A 21,362-nucleotide genomic window follows, 5' to 3' on the forward strand; every position below is an offset into this window, starting at 1 on the left:
GATGTTCATTTTATTTACATTTGCCTTGTTTAAAACTACGTTATAACAAATGTTTAACCTCTGTCAAAAGATTTTAAAAATAAATATCTGACAGCCCCACTCTCCCAACCCAGCTAAACTAAAATGAAGACCTAGCTAGGACTAAAATGTAGAACAGGCACTAATAATTCTTTCCATTTCTTTTTTAATAGTCTTTTAATGTGTAAGGAAAAGTGCCCCTAACTGTGCGGCTCACTATGTTCACACCCTGAACAAGGTCAAGAGAGAATATCACTGGCCTGCAAAGGCCCTCCTCTTGCTTTTCCCAGTCATTTCTCCCTCAAAGCTGCTACTACCTGGACTTCACAGAACGGTTTTGCTACTAACAATTATCTTTCGACATTTCCCCAATTCTTTATGTTTAACGCAAATTATAGGAACTAATTTCTTTCCAGATTAAGAAAAGAGAAACAATTTCATTCAACAAATATTTACTGAGCACCTACTATGTGCCAGGTTTTAAAACTCAGATGACAAATTTTTCATTATATTATAAAAGTAATTCCATTGGACAACCATTAAGAGAAATGTTACAATATTTAAAGAAATGTGATTTCATAGCATATTTAAAGTATTTTATTGTAAGACTACATATAACAAAAACTATACGCAGTATTAGATGTCAAGAAGTCATATGAAAATAAGCTTGGCGTAGGGCAATTTTCTGACATGGTCCATTAGGACATTAATATTTCAAAGAGTCGGAATCTTGGAGTGAAAGAGACCTGAAAGAAGCCTTGCTCCCAAAGCAAGAATCCCTTCCAAGATATTACTGAGAGCACCTATGTTAGAAATGCTATGATAGTGCTGACAGCACCTATGTTAGGAATGCTATGATAGTGCTGACAGCACCTGTGTTAGGAATGCCATGTCAGAGAATGCTTCCTTTATGCTACTTCCTTTTAACTGCCCCTCCCCCAAATGACTGCGCTCTCTTCCACACAACAGTCTTTAATATCTGAAGACAACTATCGCGTTGCTTGCTAGTCATCTTTTTTTCTACTGTTAGTTGTGAAACAATTCTGTGGTCATCCTAGACATTCTACTATTCTTTCTGGACTTCATTCGTTCAATAAATATATACTAGACACTTCACCATTGTATGGATTGGGGAAACCGTATTGGAAAAAGGTTCCTTCTCCACAGGTTAACATTTAGCGAGGGGACAAACTTAAAGCAAATAATTTCGTGTATGTGCACACATACATCTATGATGAATTTCTATGAAATATACATAAAGGGTGTGATTAGAAATTAAGTGGGAGGATTTTATCTGAGGAAGACATATTTAAGCTCACAACAGAGAAGAGCACCTAGATCAGGGGTCCTCAAACTTTTTAAACAGGGGGCCAGTTCACTGTCCCTCAGACCGTTGGAGGGCTGGACTATAGTTTAAAAAAAAACTATGAACAAATTCCTATGCACATTGCACATATCTTATTTTGAAGTAAAAAACCAAAACGGGAACAAATCCAATATTTGTATTTGCATGTGGCCCGTGGGCCGTAGTTTGAGGACCCCTGACCTAGATAAAGCCTTTGGGAGGGGAGCACACAGGGGGCAGGAACTGGGCTGTGCCAAGGTCCTGAGGCAAGGAAGGTCTTGCTGCACACAAGGAAGCTGAAGGAAGGCCCGGGTGGGACAGAGGACACAGTGAGACAGCAAGAGGTGCCTGAGACATGGCTGCAGGTGCAGGCAGGGCCAGCTGATCCTGTGGTGCCTTCAGACCAGATGCAAAGCTCTGAGTTGTATTATAAATGCAGGAGAAAGGCAGTTTCAACACTCTTCACCATCTCTTTTTTTTAAATATTTGTATTGATTTCAGAGAGGAAGAGAGAGGGAGAGAGAGATAGAAACATCGATGATGAGAGAGAATCATTGATTGGCTGCCTCCTGCACGCCCGATACTGGGGATTGAATCCACAACCTGGGCATGTGCCCTTGGCCAGAATCGAACCTAGGACCTTTCAGTCCGCAGGCCAATGCTCTATCCACTAAGCCAAACCAGTTAGGGCACCCTTCACCATCTTGGCTGTTTTTTGTTTTTTTTCTCTCTACGTATATTCCAATTTTTCAGCATCTCTAAAGTGGATAACATGCTCAAGGTGTGATCTTTCTAGTGCAAACGTCAATGGAGCTGCTGACTGAGACATAATTTTTTTTAATATAGCTAGAAGTTGCAGTTTTTTATACACAGGTTACTATTCATTTAAACAAAACAGGAAACAAAAATTATTTTCAGATGAACTACTGACAAATCAGATCTCCCCCATACTTTTGTAACTGACAGTTTTTACAACCAAAATGTAAGCTATTATATATATTAAGTTAAAAAAAATTATCCTTCTCTGGGAAAAATTCAGAGTAATAGCACACATACCATTTCAATTTTTACAATCTCTTAACCTGGGATTATGTTTTTTATAACATTCCTTCCAAAACTCTTTACTGGGACCCCCGCCTGCCAATGGATCTTACCTTCTACAATGTCCCTCTTGTAATCACTGTCATTGTCACTGTCAGTTGGCCGGTAATAGATATAAAATCCTTGAATGGGAGTGTTATTGTTAATTGACGGGATGTACTAAAAAACAGAAGCAGAACACTTGTCAAAAACAAAAATAAATTTAACTTCCAAATCCATTAAGATTTATTTATCTGCATGGCAGTATTTCTCTGGATTCATTTTGCAAACATCCTTGACGGCCATTTTAAATTTAATTCAAAGGTATTCAAAGGTATTAAGAGTGCTTAACTTACTGCAGGGCTAACCAAAATTAAAGCAATATATTTCACAGGGTTCAAAGGCATAAAAGTACATTTGGTTCAAAATGAATAAATCACGAAATGGCAATTAAGTCAACACTTGGATTAGAGCTGAGGCAACAATAATTTTATTTTTAACCCTACCCCATTTATAATATGTGCTTTTAGACAAATATCTGTGCCCTTCAATTTCCTCACTTAAAAGTTCAGAAATCTGCCTGGCTGGCATGGCTCAGTGGTTGAGCATTGACCTGTGAAAAGGTTCAATTCCCGGTTAGGGCACAGGAACTGGGATGTACCATGGTCCTGAGGCATGGAAGGTCTTGGGTTGCAGGCTCGATCCCAGTATCGGGCGTGCAGGAGGCAGCCAATCAATGATTCTCTCTCATCATTGATGTTTCTCTCTCTCTCTCCCTCTCCCTTCCTCTCTGAAATCAATAAAAACATATTTTTTAAAAAAGTTCAAACATTTGCTGTTCACTGTATCATGTCATGAGGACATTAAACTATTAACATGGCCAAACCAGACAACCTTCTCATTAGAGAAGACGTGTTACTTACCGTCCACTTTAGCATGATCTGCGTGTCACTGACGGCTTCTGTGTACACAATGTGAGGCCCGGCTATTGGACGGTTAGAATAACGATTGGGGAACCCAGCCACCTGATAAGGACGAGATGCTGAGCTCCGAAAACTCTCACCATGATGGTTGATAGCAATGACCCTAAATTTGTATGTTGAACCTTTTGAGGAGAGAGAAAAAACCCAGAATTTTTAAAAAGCTGTAATACGACAACTGAAGGTACAATACTCAAACTATGACAACTGTGCTATAACAACACAAGCCTGTGTGGTAAATAGATTTCTACCCACGTGACAATTTCTAGTAACTGGTAGTAGCTGCTCAGTGCAGTGTGTTCACAATCCCAAGATGTAAACACCCCGAGAGAGGAATGATCTGTCCCCGAAGTGGGCGGACAGAGAACAGGGAAGAGCACATGTGCTCCTTGCAGCATCCAGCTCCAAAGTCACACCCATCACAGACAGTATTAGTGGGGGGGTCTGTGCCCAAGACCAGGTTCTTCTCCCTTGGAAAGAACAGCTGAAGCGTTAGTATGGTGAATGCATTTACGAAGAGGCGCTGTGGGGTTATGTCACACTGATTCCACCTGTAACGGGGTAAGAGGGAGCAGATTTAGACTACAACAGAAGATACTCATTTGTATTAGATTTAAGAACTTAAAAAACAACAACACGAAGGGTGTGAGTTTCTGAAAACCTGGAATCTAAAGAATAAATTAGACCCCTAAAGCAAGGTTCCTACTAGCTCAAAAGTGCCCAGGGGCTTCTGCAGACAGTGTTTTCCATGTGAAAAATGTCACGGAGCCTTATACACATTTACAACTGCCACCTTCTCAGTGGGCTTCCAGTCAAACAGCGGAGTAGGTAAGTGTGATACTGGTATCTCCCACGATCACATCAAAATGACAGAAAGACAATCCCTGAGAGCCGACTGAAATCTAGCTGAACACAATGAAGGATGCGCAGAAGCCACACTGAGACAGATAGGAGGGGCAGACACAGAACGGGTGTGGCAGTTAAAAATCAGGAAGGCTATCTCAGCTGCTGAGGTCCCCCCGAGGAGGGAGGGGTCCCCTCCCAGGCCCCCAGCCCAGGTTTCCAGTGCAGGGAAGGGAAGTCCCCAGAACTCCTGGCTGTGAAAACCAGCAGGAATGGTGGCGGACTGACACAAAGGGCTGCTGTAGTCCCAGGAGTTCCTCTTAAAGGGCCGGTGCACAGATTACTCAGACTCACTCACTCTTAGCTCCAGCATGAAAGGAACCAGGGACATAGGAGGAGGAGCTCCATTGAGTGGCTCAGGAGAAGGCTAGAGGGGCAGCTTTCTTTCAAACGGAAGTGCTGGCAGAAGCCACTTTCCTTTGCTGAGCCCTCCCCTTGCAGGCACAGGCACCATATCTGAGTCTCCATCAACCCGGCTACCAAGGTGATCCCTCAAGACCCCACCCAGCCAACTTGTAGGCCCTCCCCAGCCGCTTCCGGTGACTTTTCCATCCAAAGGCCTGTCTTGGCTCATGCAGCGAACTTTCCTAAAATCCCTCAAAGGTTCACAAACCCAAACAAACAGCATCTGGCCTTGGTGCGCCCTGTACCTCTTGCTAAGTGGCCCCAGGCCTGGCGCTAGAGGCAGCTGGACTCAGTACACACAGCTTGACCTCTCCTGGGCACCTCTAAGCCCATCACCCTGCAGCTCATGCCAGGTGGCCCAGGCAGGGCACAGGCAGTGGCTAACCTTGGCCTGCACCTCTCAGGAAGCCTCAGAGCCGACGCACCTGATGGCCAGCTGCAGACCCTGCCGGAGCACCACCCCACCACTTCCATGAGCGATACACGCAGAGGGCTCACTCGGCGCTCGCTGGAGCCCCTCTGAAGTCAGCTCTGCTCCACGGGGAAAGGCCCCGGCACAGCAGCTCTTTCACTGCAGTCGTAGCCTCTTCTTTATTTTCACCTTTTCATGCAATAAGCTTGCAATACTCTAATTAAAACTATATGGTTAATGAAACTATGCACCTACGGTTGGTCAGCATGGATGGTATAAAAAGGAAATGTTTGAATATTAATACCTGGCTCTAAACTACGAACTTCCACTGAGAGTCTGGAAGGAGGGATATCTTCAGCTGCCACCAGCCAATCACTACTCCTCATCCGTTTATATTCGACCTTGAAGGCAGTGATTGGAGAACCCCCATTGGCCCGAGGAATCCAAGTGACGTAGACGGACGTCTCTGATGCAGTGGAGATGGTGGGCCGATCGGGGGCCTCTGGAACTGAAAACGGAAACATTCGCTTCAGTAACCCGCAGTGTCAGAGACAAGAATAACTCAAACCAACTAAAAGGGATAACTGCCAAATATTTAATGAAAGGTTCTTCCAACTTTGCCAGAGTTAATAATATATCTTCCTGTTAAAAGGCAATGAAATAGCCAAATACAGGAAATAAAAGAAGGAAAGTAAAATTAACCTACTAACTTGACAACTGTCTCTGAAAAACTGAACGTTAGTGTGATCATTGTGACCAGGCTCATTTGGATTCATGGCTAAAACAGTGTATGAGCAATTTTATCATTGGTCGCTTCAAGTCTGATTGTGCTTATAATTTACTAGAAGCCCGTTGCATGAAGAGATTCGTGCAATAGGCCTTCCCTTCCCCTGGCTGCCGGCACCGGTTTTCCTCCGGCACCTGGGACCCAGGCCTTTGCTGCTCCGGCTGGAGCCTTCAGTCTTTGCTGCTCCGGCTGGAGCCTTCAGTCTTCGCTCAGCCGCCTCACGCCTACGTATGCAAATTAACTGCCATCTTTGTTGGGTTAATTTGCATACTCTCCTGATTGGCTGGTAAGCATAGCGGAGGGAGGGTCAATTTACATGTTTGTCTATTATTAGGTAAGATAATAAATTTACAGTAAAATTATGTGTTATTAAATTTAGATGTTTTCTTTATCCATCCAAGCTACATAAAACACATTCAGCAAACAATCTACAGATTATTAAATTAGGTGTTACTATCCTATCTTACACACCTCAAGGCTATAGGACTGCTACTCCAAAACACGGACTGCTAGGCGTGAATAGAGATAAAATTTGACTAATAAAATCAATACTGATAAAAACGGAAAGAGAGAATTTGCTTAGGATGAAAGTAGGAAGACAGGCTATGTCATCAAAGAAAAGTGTTACGAGAAAATACATGATCCACACGACCATCCACATGAACACAGAGAGAATGGGGGTGAAAGAGCTAATGTCCAGCAGTTTTCAGTTCAAACTGCCAAGGGGAGGGGATGACCTAACCCACAGGTGAGACAGTCTAGCTTCTATGGAAACATCAGCCATTGAAACCGTGTACCTAACTCTTCTTGCTGACCAAGCCATTGTGTAACCCTAACTGGCTCCCCACTTCGCTCCTACAAGGAAAGAATGCTGCTAGGAACAGCCTGGTAGGTATGACAGCTACATCACCAATTAGCCCCCTGCCATTCCACTGTGAGTTCTGTCAAGTGAGCTAGTTCTGAGCGGAACAAGGAGGACCCACTCCGGCCAGGGTGACATTTCTCAGGTGAAGTCACCAAGGGAGTCCGCCTCTGTCTAGTGGCACACCGCTCAAGCAACACCCTCTGTCTCAACACCCCTCAACCCAGACACAAGTACATGAGGACAAAACACTGTAGCATATGGTACTTGTATGGAGAAAGCGTGGCATTTTATAAAACAAACTGATTCATGGATAAAAAGGAATCTACTCAAACCAGGCAACTTTGAGGGATACTTACTGTATTCCTTTCAAGTAAGAAAGCAATGGAAACAGAATGAACAGAACTGTTAGTAAATCTCTTTAAATACTACATAATCAAGCAACTTCCTTCTGTCGATTCATTTGGGGTTAAAACTCATCATACTTACTGGTAGATATAGAGTTTTTAAAAGTTCATCAAAGAACACCACAGTTTGAATAGAAAAAGAAAGCTATTAGGGGAAAACATCGCCACAGAGAAGAATATCTTCAATATCTAAAAGAAACAGCATGTGACAGTTAAAGGATAAAGGAAAGAACGCTGCACTTGGAGGTAAAAAATCTGAATTTGAATAGCAATTCTTCTGGTTTTTAGATGATCTCAAGCAAGCTGTATAGCTGCCCTAGTCTCAGTTTCCTATTTTGTACAATAGATATGCTACCTTCTTCATCAGGTTCCTGTGATGATTAAATAAATTATCTAAAAACCATAAGATTGACAAGCTATAGCAATGAACCTGAGTGCGACTTGTAATCATTCAAAAAAGATCTAAATCTTACTACGGGTACCACCATATATTTTGATAAGTCATCAAAAATAAGTAAGACTTTTAGAGTTCAAAATATAAATGTGGTTTCCCTGCCAGAGAGGAGACAGAAAAATCCTTTTTGTGAGTTATATAATCTTAGTACCGGATGTTCTGAATCTGAGTGTATTACCTTAAACAACAATCATGGCACTAGGTTCCAAGATCTGAGTGCTACAGGGAATTTAAGGAGATGGTTGAAATAGGACCTAGAAGAGTACATGGTGGCTATAACCTGAATAATAAACAAATGCCCTGTCCCATTCTGCTCCCCAATCATCTGAAACAGGTCAGCTACATTTATAAATGAACAGAGTAGGAATATTGGTCTCCTCACCTCCGCTGTGCCTGGAGGAGTCTGTCAGGACCACTCCAAAGTGGTCTGCAGCCTCCGAAACCACAGGGCGCTTCGGAATGCCCGCTGGAGGGGAGGGGGCCTGGGCATTTTTCGATGAGGGTGTTTTCTCTAGAAATATTAGAAAACATGCTGTAACATGAGCTTCTCTATATAAGCAAAGTAAGAAAAGATACCATGACATTCAACTGCCACACAGATGCAAACATATGGACTAACCTGTCACAGGTCTAAATTTAAGCCCTACATTGTAAATACCTAGCTCTCAGAGGCACTGACTTTTAAAATTATTTTTTCTAGTACGTTAAAGGGAAAACTAAAATGAGTCTTTCTGCACAAGCTAACTTTAATTTACACACAGAAAAAAGAACCCACACAAAAACGTCAAATGACTAGGGTAAAGGTTTTCAAACTGTCCGTTTTTCTTTTTACTGTACATATTTCTTAACTCTAAAACATAAAATTCATTATTAAAGAGATTCTGTTAAGTTTCTTCACAGAATAACTGTTGTACTAAGTTTTAAAATTTCAAGAGGCAAAAGGTGAAACTGGGTGATTATTTTAAAACTGAAAAACATGCTTATTCAATATTTATAGGTCAGACTCTGTAAACAACTGAGGACTAAGTATAAAAATTAACTCAAAATACATTTCAAGTAAGAAATACTCATTATTTTTCTGGCCATCTCAGTAGTTAGATGAAAAGGTCTTTTTCAAAAGCCAATTGATAATTTCTTCTCAATCATCATACCTCCTTGTATTATTGTGCCCCAATAAACTCTGTCCCACCCAAACCCCATCTCCGCTCCCTGAAGTCTTCTTCGCGATCATCTGTGGCTGAGCTATGACGGCATCTTTTCCATCAAGCCTCCCCTCACAAGCTCCCCGCAGAAAGAATACCCTTTCTCTGCACGCCCTGGCATCTTCCCTGCCAGTCTTTCCTAGCACTTACCAAGTCTGGTCTCTGCCTACACCCTTGCCTTCCTCCTGACCCTACAGCTAGAACTGTCCGTTGAAACATACATCAGGTTGTGTCACAACTCTGCTCAGATCCCTACGAAGCTCCCAACTCACTCACAGTCAGTGTCGACAAGGTGCTGTGTGATGTGGCCACTCGGTCACCTCCCTGAGTGTTCTCCTCACTGACTCTGTTCCCGTCAGAGGCTCCCTCAGTGTTCCAAGGATACACCAAGCACACCGCACCCCAGGACCTTTGCACTTGCTATTCTCACTGCTGGGATGTTCTTTCCCCAGATAGTCACATGGCTTTCCACTTCACCTCCTTAACATTCTGCTCTGCTGTTGACTGAAGACTTCTCTGGCCACCTCCCTAAACTGTGACAACTGCTACTCCATACACTTCCCACATCCATCCCCTAATTTATTTTTCTTGCTAACAGTCACCGCTTCTAATATACTTGTAACCTAGGTATAAATCTCTCCCAACTAGAATGTAAGCTCCATGAGAACAGGAGTTTTGTCTATTTTGTTTATTGCCGGGCACATAGAAGCATTCAGTAACTATTAGCTGACCTGAGCTGTTACCTTGTAGTTGGTATTTATGCTTCTGTCTCACCTTTCTTAGCAAAGTGGAAGCTCCAACAGGATGGATGTTGTCTTGAACACCTCTGTTCTCCCTGCATCACCTACCCTACGGCCTTACCTATCATAAGCTCTCAAAAATATCTGTGGAACATTGGGTGGAATGGAATAATATAACCATCCAATGTGGCCAAAAAGAGGTACCATAATAGGCGTATTTAATGAATTTATACATAAGACTCTCTACTAGCCAAAAGGATGCTTACTAATAAAGCAACACAAGACAGCCAGCCATTCCTCTTACAGCAGATTTACTCACCTTTGCTGGTTCGGAAGGTCAGCATGGCAGGCTGTCCTTCGCCCGCTGCGCTTCTTGCTACCATCAGAACTTCATAGAGACTCGACGGCTCCAGTTCCGTTAAATGGAGCTCATTTTCACTGCCTGGGACTCGCACTGTGTGCCAGCTGCCCACCACGCCAACGCCATCGTCCAGCTACTCAAGAGAAAACAGGCCATTAGAAAACGGAGAGAAAGGGTAGAAAAAGCTTCCATTCCAATTTGATAAAAACTACAAGTTCTTCAGTTCCAGGTGAATTTTGGGAAGTGGTGTACCACGTTAAATAAAAGAGACACAATATTTCTTCATATTAAGAAATATTAGGACTATAAGGAGGCCTGCAGCAAGAACCCAGGAATTCTCACTGTAATGACTCCTGGCTCTGCTACCTCCCACCAACTACGGCCTCAAGCGAGTGATTTACCTCCCAAAGTCGGCTCCTCTTACTTGTAATGGAAACAATACTCGTTTCTTACTGGGCTAATGGGAGAATAAAGTATCTAATAATGTGTATTAATGATAACATACACTATACATAATAAATATGATCAAGCAGAATATGTATGCTTGTATCTATATGGATTATATAATTACGGGTCATATATTTCTAGCCTTCTTGCTTCATTCTTGACACTGTCCAATGTGTGCGGGATGAAATAAACGTAAGAGATCCAATCCACTATGTCTTCATGAATGGAAACAAGAGACAATCTCATATGGGAGTTTCCATGTGGCTAAGAACACTTCCTGCCTCTAGAATCATCCAGTTAGGAAAGTAAAGAAACGTTCAAATCTCATGATGCTATTTTTTCCAGATATTAAAAATATCACTATTAAAAGATGGATACCAAATATCTTGAACAAAGAAAATGATTTTTAAGTATGAGGGTCTCTCTTCCCATTTCATTCATCTGCTAGTCTCACTAAACAGAAGAGACTTTTTAATTTTGCTTTAATATAAGCCTCTGGAGGGAAAACATCTAGAAAATCAACAGTTTACTGTGATAAATAACCAGACAACACGAGATTCCAGTACAATGAAGAAGACAACTTGAGATGCAAATGCTCATCAGAGATTATGCCCGAGGACTTTGTTCCAAAAGTTGTTTTCAATAAGAAAATGTATTTGATAAATAGACTGTATATGACTATGTTAGACAAGGGGGAATGACTTCTAAAAGTGGTTGATAGCGCTTTATCCCCAAGAGGTTAAAATGTTTGATAAAAACTGCTGAGAAGTCACGGGGTCCTGAGAACACCCATTTTGGGGGAAACTGTTCATACTTCCTTCTCACTCCTTTAGAAGCTGGTCAATGCAGCTGGGATGTGTCTCCTGGAGCATCTTTCCTGCCGCTCCCCCAAAGGAAAAGGTCATAGCATATGCTACACACACAGTGTGCGGGAGTGAGAAACGGTGATACCCGAGGAGACAGTACCTTCCGATACTTCACAAAGTAGGCATTGATGGGCAGCCCGCCGTCCTTCCCCGCCCTCCAGAGCAGGTTGTATGTGTCTGCAGTGGGGGTCTGCGGGGGGCTCAGAATGATGGGGGCCTCGGGCACTGAGGCGCCGCTCGCACTTTTCTCTGACGGTGACTCCACGGCGCTGAGATGTTCCCTCACTGGAAGTGAGCTCGCGAGTCCAGTTTCTGAACCCTCTCTCTTCTCACTCTGAGCGGCATCAGATGTGACGACTCCTGCTTTTGTATTTGTTTCCAAAGGAACTGCAGAGAAAGGGGGCAGGGAGAGAGGGAGGAAGAGGGGAGACGGCTTGAAGAAATGCATGATTCAGAGTCTTCTACACAGTGGCTTAACTGCCTGCCCACACTGACACAATGTGAGCCCTAAAAGGTAAAGCAGGTAACATTCAATGCAGAATTCATGGAAGCCTCTGACCTCCAGTAGCTACCACTTATTCGTGAAGGAGCAAATTAATTGTTTGAAAAATCAATGATATGATGCAGTAGGTCAGTGGTTTAGAGGATGCTGAGCATATTTATGCACCAAGCATGGTGCCAGATATTAATAAACATAATCTTATTTAATTCTCAAAGCAACATTCTTAGAAAGTAACACTCCCACTTTACAGATGAAGAAATCAGGGTTCTGAGGGATTAAGTGACAACAGCTGGCAGACGAATGTTAGTAGCGCTGCTAGGAAGAAGTGAAAGGGCAATATAGTAAAACAAATACATTGCCAGCACGAGAAAACTTAAGGATTGACAGCCCAGGTTCCCTAAAGCAGCGGTTGCCAACCTTTCGGACCTCACGGACCACCAGTGATCTGCGGACCACAGGTTGCTGACCGCTGCTCTAAAGTGCTATTAATATTGACCAAAAAAAGTCTCCTTTTTTTTTTTTTCTTTACTACTTTTGTGGAGGAAGGGAGCACAGGAAACAACGCTGGAGTTTCTTTTCCACAGTGAAGTCAGATTTCTGGTAAAAGGAGGGTGTGTTTTTAGGAGAACTCCTGCAGTTTAGTAGAGAAGCAACAAAAAACAGGACTAACAGTGTAAGGTCAGTTCTCTGTTTGTTTAAAAGAGAGAAAAGGTGTCCCAGGAGCATCCTCCATCAAAGAACACAAGAAGCTAAGGAGAAAATAATAGAGAAGAAAACTAATTAAGCTCACTGAGACTGCAAAATATTGCTCCTGGAACGGCCATGTTTACCTAGTGAGTCAGAACGTGGGCTGATGGGAAGGGTGGGATCTGGTGCCTGCTAATGCAGATTCGGACGCAAGCAAGTGGGGTAATTAGCTGTGGCTCACGGTCTCGAGAAACCTTCTTAGCAATAGCAGTTTCACGGATCCTCTGGGCAGGTTACCACTGGGAAGTGGTGTTGGGCTGTAGGAGAGTTTCAATAGCGCATGCCTCAGTTTATACAGAGGCGTGAGAAAAAGTGCGTGCTCCATCCGGCCTGTGTCTCAAAGTTCTACTCTGTTCCTCAGGATGCAATGCGACTGTCCATACCCTTCTATCCAGAGGATTCAACCAATCTTCATTTACTATCCCAGTCATATAACTTGAGCCCTCACCAGATACTAGATACAATTTATAAGGCCTTAACAGTACTTTCAAAATTTTTTTCATATATGTTATTTCAACTTATCTTCAAAGCAACTTTGTGAAATGCCAGAGTAGATATCTAGCACTTTGTAAGGTGGAATGGTTTTCTGCACTGGAAAACAGATGGATAAAACTGTGGTTTTCTAAATACTGTAACTATGGCAATGAATTTAATGACTGAGTTGAAACTAATCAAACAGGGACTATAACCATATCTGTCAAAGTTGTTCCTACTGTGACCACTCAGAGCAGCAACCCCACCCAAAACTCTAGGAAACTCAGGCCAACTCTCATAGGGGTCTCGAAGAGTTACAACTCATTCTACAAATATCTGCACATCCACTACCCCAAAACTCAAGGTCTCTGGAAAGAAAAAACCTGGGATGTGTGTGTGGGGAGGGGGGTGGAGGGGGGGGGAGACAGTCATCTCTCTCTTTGACCTGGCCGACTCCCCGGTTCACAATAAACAATGTAAATGCCTGTCCGTACACTGAAATTTAATAAGGCTCAGATTCCTGTGGAAAGAAGCGGACTGTACTGTTCTAAGCATTAATGAACTCAGCTGCATCTCAATAATTATTAGAGAGTATGTAAAAGAGGCAATGCAGGACCACTTAGGCAGGATGTAGGTGATGGGGTTACTATACATAAAAATGGTATTTATCAAGACATTAAAATCGTGCAGAGGGCCATCTTAAAGGTCTAAGAAGATCTAATCTAAACAAGGCAGCTTATGTATCTTTTAAGGGCTTCAGATCATATGTAAAGTGAGGCATTTAGAAGAAATATCTAGTTTCACAGCTATGGCTATGACCTCTACAGCTCCCTCTACCCTACATTTACATAAAGCCACCACTTCAGCTAAATGCTCCCCAAGCAGCACCTGCATTACACCTGTCTTACAGCTAACAATTCTGTGAAGAGCCACTCTTACTTTTGCTTAGCAGAATCGATATATAAACACACACATATGCATATTCATATATATATTTATAAACATATACAGCACTCAATACCTTCTTTACTTGAGGATTTGTAAAGGTACTAAAATCAGTGACTATTCCTTCCTTCCTTAATCACCACATGGGTGATTATGATTTAATAAAAAGTAGATGGTAATAGCCATACCCTAACACTCAGTATTTATTGGAGGATTTCTGTTGCTAGACACAATTCTTTGCACTTTACACCTATTAACTCCCTGAATGCTCACATGGACCCTAAGAGTGGGGCATGTCACTATACCTGTTCCGCAGGCGAGGAAACAAGCAGAGACGAGTTCAGTAACTTGCCCCGGGTACAAAGCTCCTGCGTGGCAGAGCCAGCCTCACACAGCCAGCGAGCTTACACTCACACCATCCCCGCCTCTGCATGCATGCAGTGAGGAGCACAGAGTGGAAATGGAGAACTAGGGACCTTGCATACATGCAAATGGAAAGACAGGGTGCATCCACCCTCTATCTACCTCACTATCATTCCTTTGCAGACGACCAGCCCCTGGCCACTCCCCTGGTGTAAGGGACCTCACACCCCTGGCCACTCCCCTGGTGCAAGGACCTGCACACCCCTGGCCACTGCCCTGGTGTAAGGGACCTGCACACCCCTGACCACTCCCCTGGTGTAAGGGACCGGCACACTGGTGGTGTGGCCTACACTCCGGAGGATGGACCAGGGGAAATACCTGCGTGGAATCAGGCTGTGCACTAATTAAAGCAGGAAATTCTGAAGCCCTAGGCCTGTTGTACACAAGGAGGAACAGGGCACCAATCTCCGGGTAAGCAGCCCCTTGACCCCATGGCCTCTGACCTGTGGGGCCTGAGGACCCGAGGACCCAGGCAGAAAAGGGCCACACGAGACCACTAAAGCAGAGGCCCAGGGCAGGAACCTCGGGTCCAAGAGTCAGAGCAGCACTGCTCTGTGATAGTCTTACTCTCACATGACAAATTTGGTGACAATCTCCACTCAATTGACTACCTGCTGGGAATGCTGCTCTAAATAGCTACTGAGGACCCTGGCCGGGTAGCTCAGTTGGTTAGAGCGTTGTCCCAATACACCAAGGTTGTGGGATCAACCTCAGAGCCACATACAAGAAGCAACCGATGAACGCTTGCTCACTCTCCCCCTTCCTCTCTCTCTCTCAAATCAATAAATGAAATTTTAAAAATTTAAATACCTACTGATGTAAGGTTTGAATTTGAATTTAGTCAAATTTGAATTTATTTTAATATTGATATTCTATTACCAGTACTTCAAAAACTAGATAATGTTGTCACCACCAAAAAAAATCAGTAAAATATACAGAATTAATATTATACACCCCATTAGAAAAAGAACGAGTAAGATGGGGGAACACACAGGCAGGCATCGTTTGAGAGTACCAGGACTGCACTTGCTTTATGAAAGCCAACCTGTCAGACGGTGGGTGCTGTTCTGATCAAGGGCTCACCTTAAGAATGTCTGTAACGGCACTTTCAGTAGCTTAGAAAACCAGAAGCATTCATCACGAAAAGAGGTCTGTGGGGTCTAGAATGAGTCTCCCCACAATGTGCCTCAGTGGTATGCAGACTGTTTTGAGCTAAAGGCAACGGTAGCTGCAGGCTTTAGAGAAACCTCTGCCCCTGCCTCACTACCTGGAAAAATTTTATCAGAGGCCTTGCCCAGGAGGGATGAGAAGAGACAACCTCTTCTGTTTGGACAATCAGGGCAGGACAATCTTCTGTTTATTAAAGGTCTGCTCTTCTTATCACCTGCCATGTCCTATGTACCTATGTCCCCTTTCTATCTCGGAACCTCTCCTGCATGTGGGGTCTCTGGCTCTCTCATGTATGTGGGGTTCCCATACACATGTATGTATTAAATTTGGTTCTTTTCTCTTGCTAATCTGTCTCCTACCTATTTGATGATTAGACCAGCCTTGAGGATAGAGAGAAGTTTGTTCCTCCCCCACAGGTCATATCTGGAGCTTTCATATGACAACTACAAGCTTAGCAAACACATCAGAAATGGAGACCAAAGTTCAGCCAGTTCATGTTAAGGCCAAATATCAAAAACTACCATTCTGCCGTGACCGGTTTGGCTCAGTGGACGGAGCGTCGGCCTGCGGACTGGGGGGTCCCAGGTTTGATTCCGGTCAACGGCATGTGCCTTGGTTGCGGGCACATCTCCAGTGGGAGATGTGCAGGAGGCAGCTGATTGATGTTTCTCTCTCATCAATGTTTCTAACTCTCTGTCTCTCTCCTTCCTCTCTGTAGGAAATCGATAAAATATATATTAAAAAAAAAAAACTACCATTCTACATATCACTGTCATCAGGGAAAAATCTATCTTTAGAGATTGCTGGATTCATTAGACTACCACTTGAAAGTACTTTATCTCCTATTATCAAAGAAAACTATTCACCTGGAAAAGAAAACACCAATGGCAACTCACCCACTGTGAGGACAGCTTCCGACTGCGTGGAGCCATGTTCATTCGTGGCTTCGCAGGTGTACTTCCCAGCATGCTCCTGAGCGACGGCCTGGATGTACAGTGAGCTGGAGCCACCTCGGGACATGATGAAGTAGACAGGCTCTGCGTCAAAGCCCCCGGGTCTTAGCAAGTGCGACTTTGGGGATTTCGATTTAAGGACTTGAGATGGGTGGCTGGTTATCAATCCATGCCTGTCATACCAGCGCATGACTGGAACTGGCACTCCGGTGGCATTACAGGACAAAGTCACAAAGTCTCCAGCTGCCACCTTTGTACTTGCTGGGGCTGTAATTATTACTGGCTTGAGTCCACTGTCTGTTAAAAAAGTCATTCACATACAAAAAATTAAGAACATTATAGTATCACAGTGCAAAATAATTCCATCCTATTGTGTAAAAGTTCTCAATGTCGTGAGCAGATGGCAGTCAGAAACATCTCTTTTATACATGTTTCTAAACAGTGTTTTACATGCAGAACAGTGTGAAGAACACGATCATTCACTGAAATAGTGTTTGCAATGTCATACACAAGTAGTGATACAGTCAGGATAGTAATGATTGGAACAAAGACAATTCCCTTGTTAGTTCTCTTCTCAACCTGCACCAAGTAAAGCATCAATAAAAAGTAGGATTTTTCATAGTTGTCAGGTCCCACACATTTCCTACACAGATTTCCTGTCCTTCAGAAAGAAAGGAATGTATATAATCTGCAGAGAGCTTTCTAATAGGTATCCTGTACACACATGACCACTAAAAATATAGACCGTGTGAAGCCAAAACCTCAGACTTTAACATGAAAAGGGTGGAAAGTGGTAAAAAACTATTCCTTCATGAAAATAGTCAATTTCTGGTGGTGGGAGATAGGATTAGGCAATCTATAATAATAAAAGCGTAATATGCTAATTAGACCGGACATCCTTCCAGAAAACCTTCAGGACGAAGTCCGGATCCTGGGTGCCAGAGGGTAGCCGGTGCCGGCAGCCGGGGGAAGGAAGGCCTACTCTTGCACGAATTTCGTGCATCAGGCCTCTAGTCTGATTATAAAAAGCCTGCAAACCCTGACCAGGTGGCTCAGTTGGTTGGAGCATCCTCCCATACACCAAAAGGTTGCAGGTTCAATTCCTGGTCAGGGCGCATACCTAGGTTGCAGGTTCTATCCCTGGACAAGGAAGTGCGGGAGACAACTGCTTAATGTTTCTTTCTCACGTCAATCTTTCTCTTTCTCTCTGTCTCTCTCCCATCTTCTCTCTTAAAAAAAATCAATGAAAACATATCCTTGGATGAGGATTTTAAAAACAAAAGCTTGGGAGAAAACTCTGTTCTGAGTAGAAGTTGATAAACATACTTTCTACCATATCATAAACATTTTTGTTTCTAAAAGTGACACCAACTCTTTGCTTTTGGTCCCCGGTATTCTTGGGACTATTTTTTTTTCTTTTTTAAAATGTATTTTATTGATTTCAGAGAGGAAGGGAGAGAGAGATAGAAACATCAATGATGAGAGAGAATCATTGATCAGCTACCTCCTGCACAACCCCACTAGGGATTGAGCCAGCCACCCGGGCATGTGCCCTTGAATAGAATTGAACCCGGGACCCTTCAGTCCACAGGCCAACACTCTATCCACTGAGCCAAATCAGTTAGGGCCTTGGGACTATTTTTAAGTATGCCTACAATGGAATATTGATGACAAATGACATTTTCTCCAGCATATCTTTCTCTTTCTCTAGTCCAACTTCCTGCATTTGAGAAGCCAATCAACATTTGCCACTATCAGATCTCTGACTTTGGTACTGCCATTTTGCCTTTCTACTAGTGTATAGATCTTTAACCCATGGGGAATTTCTTTGGATACAAGATGAGTTACAGATTTACTTTCTCCTTTTTCTCTGCTTTGATAGCCAATTATTTCACATCAAAACTTGACCTGGGCCGAAACCGGTTTGGCTCAGTGGATAGAGCGTCGGCCTGGGGACTGAAAGGTCCCAGGTTCGATTCCGGTCAAGGGCATGTACCTGGGTTGCGGGCACATCCCCAGTAGGAGATGTGCAGGAGGCAGCTGATCGATGTTTCTCTCTCATCGATGTTTCTAGCTCTCTATCTCTCTCCCTTCCTCTCTGTAAAAAATCAATAAAATATAAAAAAAAAAAAACTTGACCTGGAGGTCCTCCCCGCCAGGTGCTCTGCAAAGCCACCTAAGTCAAGTCCTTGAGTGTACATGTCTTTTTGAAGATCTCTGCCTCGTTCCAAGAGTCTATTTTTCTGTTCCTGCATCAATACAACTGTCTTGATTACACCAGATTTTTGAATATGTTCTAAAATCTGGTGAGGCAAGGACCCCACATTTTTTTCTTTTTTAAGAATGCCTTATCTGTTCTTGGGCCTTTGATCATCCATAAAAATTTTAGGATCGGCTTGTCAAAGTCCTCAAAATATTCTGATAGAATTTTAATTGAAATTGCAAGAATCTACAGAAAGACCTTGGAAAGATCTGTTGAAAAATATTTTTAAAAAATTGTTAATGAGCTGATTAAATAAGGCTGCTTCATGGACATGCCTATCTGCAACTAGGAAGGACCAGGGAACATGGAGCAGTTCTGTGATGGTGACGGGATCATTCCCTTTAGTTAAATTTCAACCATAACAAAAGCTTGTCTGAAAAGCAGAATTTCCTATAATTAATCACATGACTAAACACTACCTTTGTGAATGTCAAGTCTCCCAGTAGACTGCATAAATCCAATCCCATTATCCGCGACACACTGATACAGGCCAGAGTCTTCCATGGTAACACCACTGATTTTCAATCCATTTCCTGCAGTTAGGTGTCGTGGGGAAGGATGAATGGGCTGTGCATTATGAAACCAGGTGCGGTTGGGGGATGGGTTCCCACGAACCTCACAGGTAAATTGCACTGTGGCCCCCAGAGACACAGTCTGATCCTGCAGTCCTTTAGAAATGGAAGCATGTTCTGAAAACAAAACACAAATTATCACACGAGTCAGATAAAATCTTCCCTACCAATAACTAGTTAAAACCAAACTGGATTGTTTACCCACATTCTCCCATCTGCTGTGGTCAAGAAAAAAATTAGAAATGTATTTTAACTTTCCTTTCATAGGGTAAACCATATGTTACTAATATGTTATAATCTCTTTTTATAGCTCTCTCCACCCACTTAACTCCCTCAACACACACACATACACATAGAGTTTCTAATTTGGGGCTTCTCTTAGCATTAGTTTCAGGTGATTTGTTTGAAATAAAGTAATAGTTTCCCTAGATTTCAAACAAGAGCCAAAACAGAAAAACTCTTATTCAGAAGTTAAATTGTTTTTATAGCCAATTCTTAGGTGTATACTGGCCAAAAACTTCCTTTAATATCCATCAAGTGAGTTTTTACCTAAACAAAGTAAATCATGCACTGACATTTGTAATATATGCCCAAATTAAATGATTAGGCATATTAATCTAGTCCTAACGATCATTAAACCTTAAAGCCCATTCGCCATACACGTACATTCATTCCAGTGTAACCTACATCAGGCCACTGTTGCAATTACACTCGCACAGATTTACAAAAACAGTATTAAGTATGAAACCATTTACCATCTATCCTTTCTGGTTTTCATGAAAACCTGCTTTTATAAAGGAAAACCTTTCTGCTACTACACATGACAGGGAGACAGGTAGCTGAGAGAAAGGAACAGCTTTGAGATAAAGAGTAGATATAGAAATGTAGGTGAAACTAATGCTAATTCTATGAGCCAGATACAGTGAAAGCATTGCAAAAGGGAACATAAATGAAATAGATTCCTTTTTGAGGTGATATTTTCCAGTCAGTTCTCTGCCTTAGTTACTATTACTGGATAGTACACCTGATAGTAGCCCAGAATATTCCATCCTGCTGAATTCCAGTCTCCTTCCTCCATGTCATTAAGAAAAACAAGCTCTGTGCTATGTAACTGGGCTGGGATGAGGTTCCTAAGAACGTCCAGGTGAAATGTCCTGCGACACCCAGAAATACTCCCTAATTCAGGAGTCCATTAGGAAAATGAAGCTCGTTCTGTCTACTGGTGTAGGTGTTTCCTGATAGTCCTCATTTCATTTATAGTTCATAAACAGATCTTCCATTCAAACATCAGTTAGATCAGGAAAATAGCTTGACTTGAAAAAAGTTCACTAAGTAGCGTCTTACCAAGTACATTAACCATGTAAGTCACGTGCTTGACGTCTCCAGACTTGCTTCCCACCATACAGGAATAGTTTCCAGCATCCACTGGGTCAATGCTATCTGTGGCAAGATGAGAATACAACCTCCTCCAATTGCTTCCCGCCACCGCGTCCTGACCGTCCTTCAGCCAGTGCACTTGAGGAGTTGGGACCCCACTCACCACACACTCCAGGGTTATAGGACTATGAGAGAGCACAGATAATGCCTGTGAAAGGCGGGGGTGAAGAATGTGAAAATCATCTGAAGAAGAGCCTGGAAAAAAGAGAAAACAAAAAATTATCACGTCCCGTCTCTTCCTTAGCAGTTCTGTGAGCTTTCCCACCTTCCCATTTATTCTTCTTTACACTACAAGGTCCTATCTGGTAGCTAAATCATTTGTAGTTGAGAACTAAAATGAAGAGAGTTTGTGATCCTTTCGGGCTACTTCTGAATTAGCAGTTTAGAAATGAAGGACAGGAACCACTACTTCACTAAGCTTTGGCTATTGGTGCTACCTCAACTGAAACACTTTATTGTAAAAATTAGGCATGAAAGCTAAAAATCAGGTAGGAAACAGGACATATACCTATTTTTCATAATTCACAGCCACAAACTTGATCACCACTAATATCAAGTTTTATTTTCTCTATAATTCATTTTTATTTGAGCAAAGGGCAAAGTTCTC

The 21,362-nt window shown here is 42.7% G+C and overlaps 1 protein-coding gene across 4 annotated transcripts in view; it reads right to left on the bottom strand.

Annotated features, from left to right (window-relative positions):
• The window catches only part of CDON (cell adhesion associated, oncogene regulated), a 76,503-nt gene that overhangs the window by 17,995 nt on the left and 37,146 nt on the right, over window positions 1–21,362 (bottom strand). For all 4 annotated transcript variants that reach the window (XR_002826029.1, XM_006101764.3, XM_014467139.2 and 1 more), the window contains exons 6-14: window positions 20,663–20,950; window positions 19,166–19,435; window positions 16,427–16,780; window positions 11,370–11,656; window positions 9,915–10,089; window positions 8,036–8,164; window positions 5,448–5,651; window positions 3,367–3,548; window positions 2,518–2,623 (exon numbers count right to left, since the gene is read on the bottom strand). Coding sequence is in view for 3 of the 4 variants with exons in the window: in XM_006101764.3 (XP_006101826.1) it covers window positions 2,518–2,623; window positions 3,367–3,548; window positions 5,448–5,651; window positions 8,036–8,164; window positions 9,915–10,089; window positions 11,370–11,656; window positions 16,427–16,780; window positions 19,166–19,435; window positions 20,663–20,950 (1,995 nt within the window). In the remaining variant the exon portion in view is untranslated. The remainder of the gene's footprint in view (window positions 1–2,517; window positions 2,624–3,366; window positions 3,549–5,447; window positions 5,652–8,035; window positions 8,165–9,914; window positions 10,090–11,369; window positions 11,657–16,426; window positions 16,781–19,165; window positions 19,436–20,662; window positions 20,951–21,362) is intronic.

Source organism: Myotis lucifugus, unplaced genomic scaffold (assembly GCF_000147115.1).
Source record: "Myotis lucifugus unplaced genomic scaffold, Myoluc2.0 scaffold_382, whole genome shotgun sequence".
NCBI lineage: Eukaryota > Metazoa > Chordata > Mammalia > Chiroptera > Vespertilionidae > Myotis > Myotis lucifugus.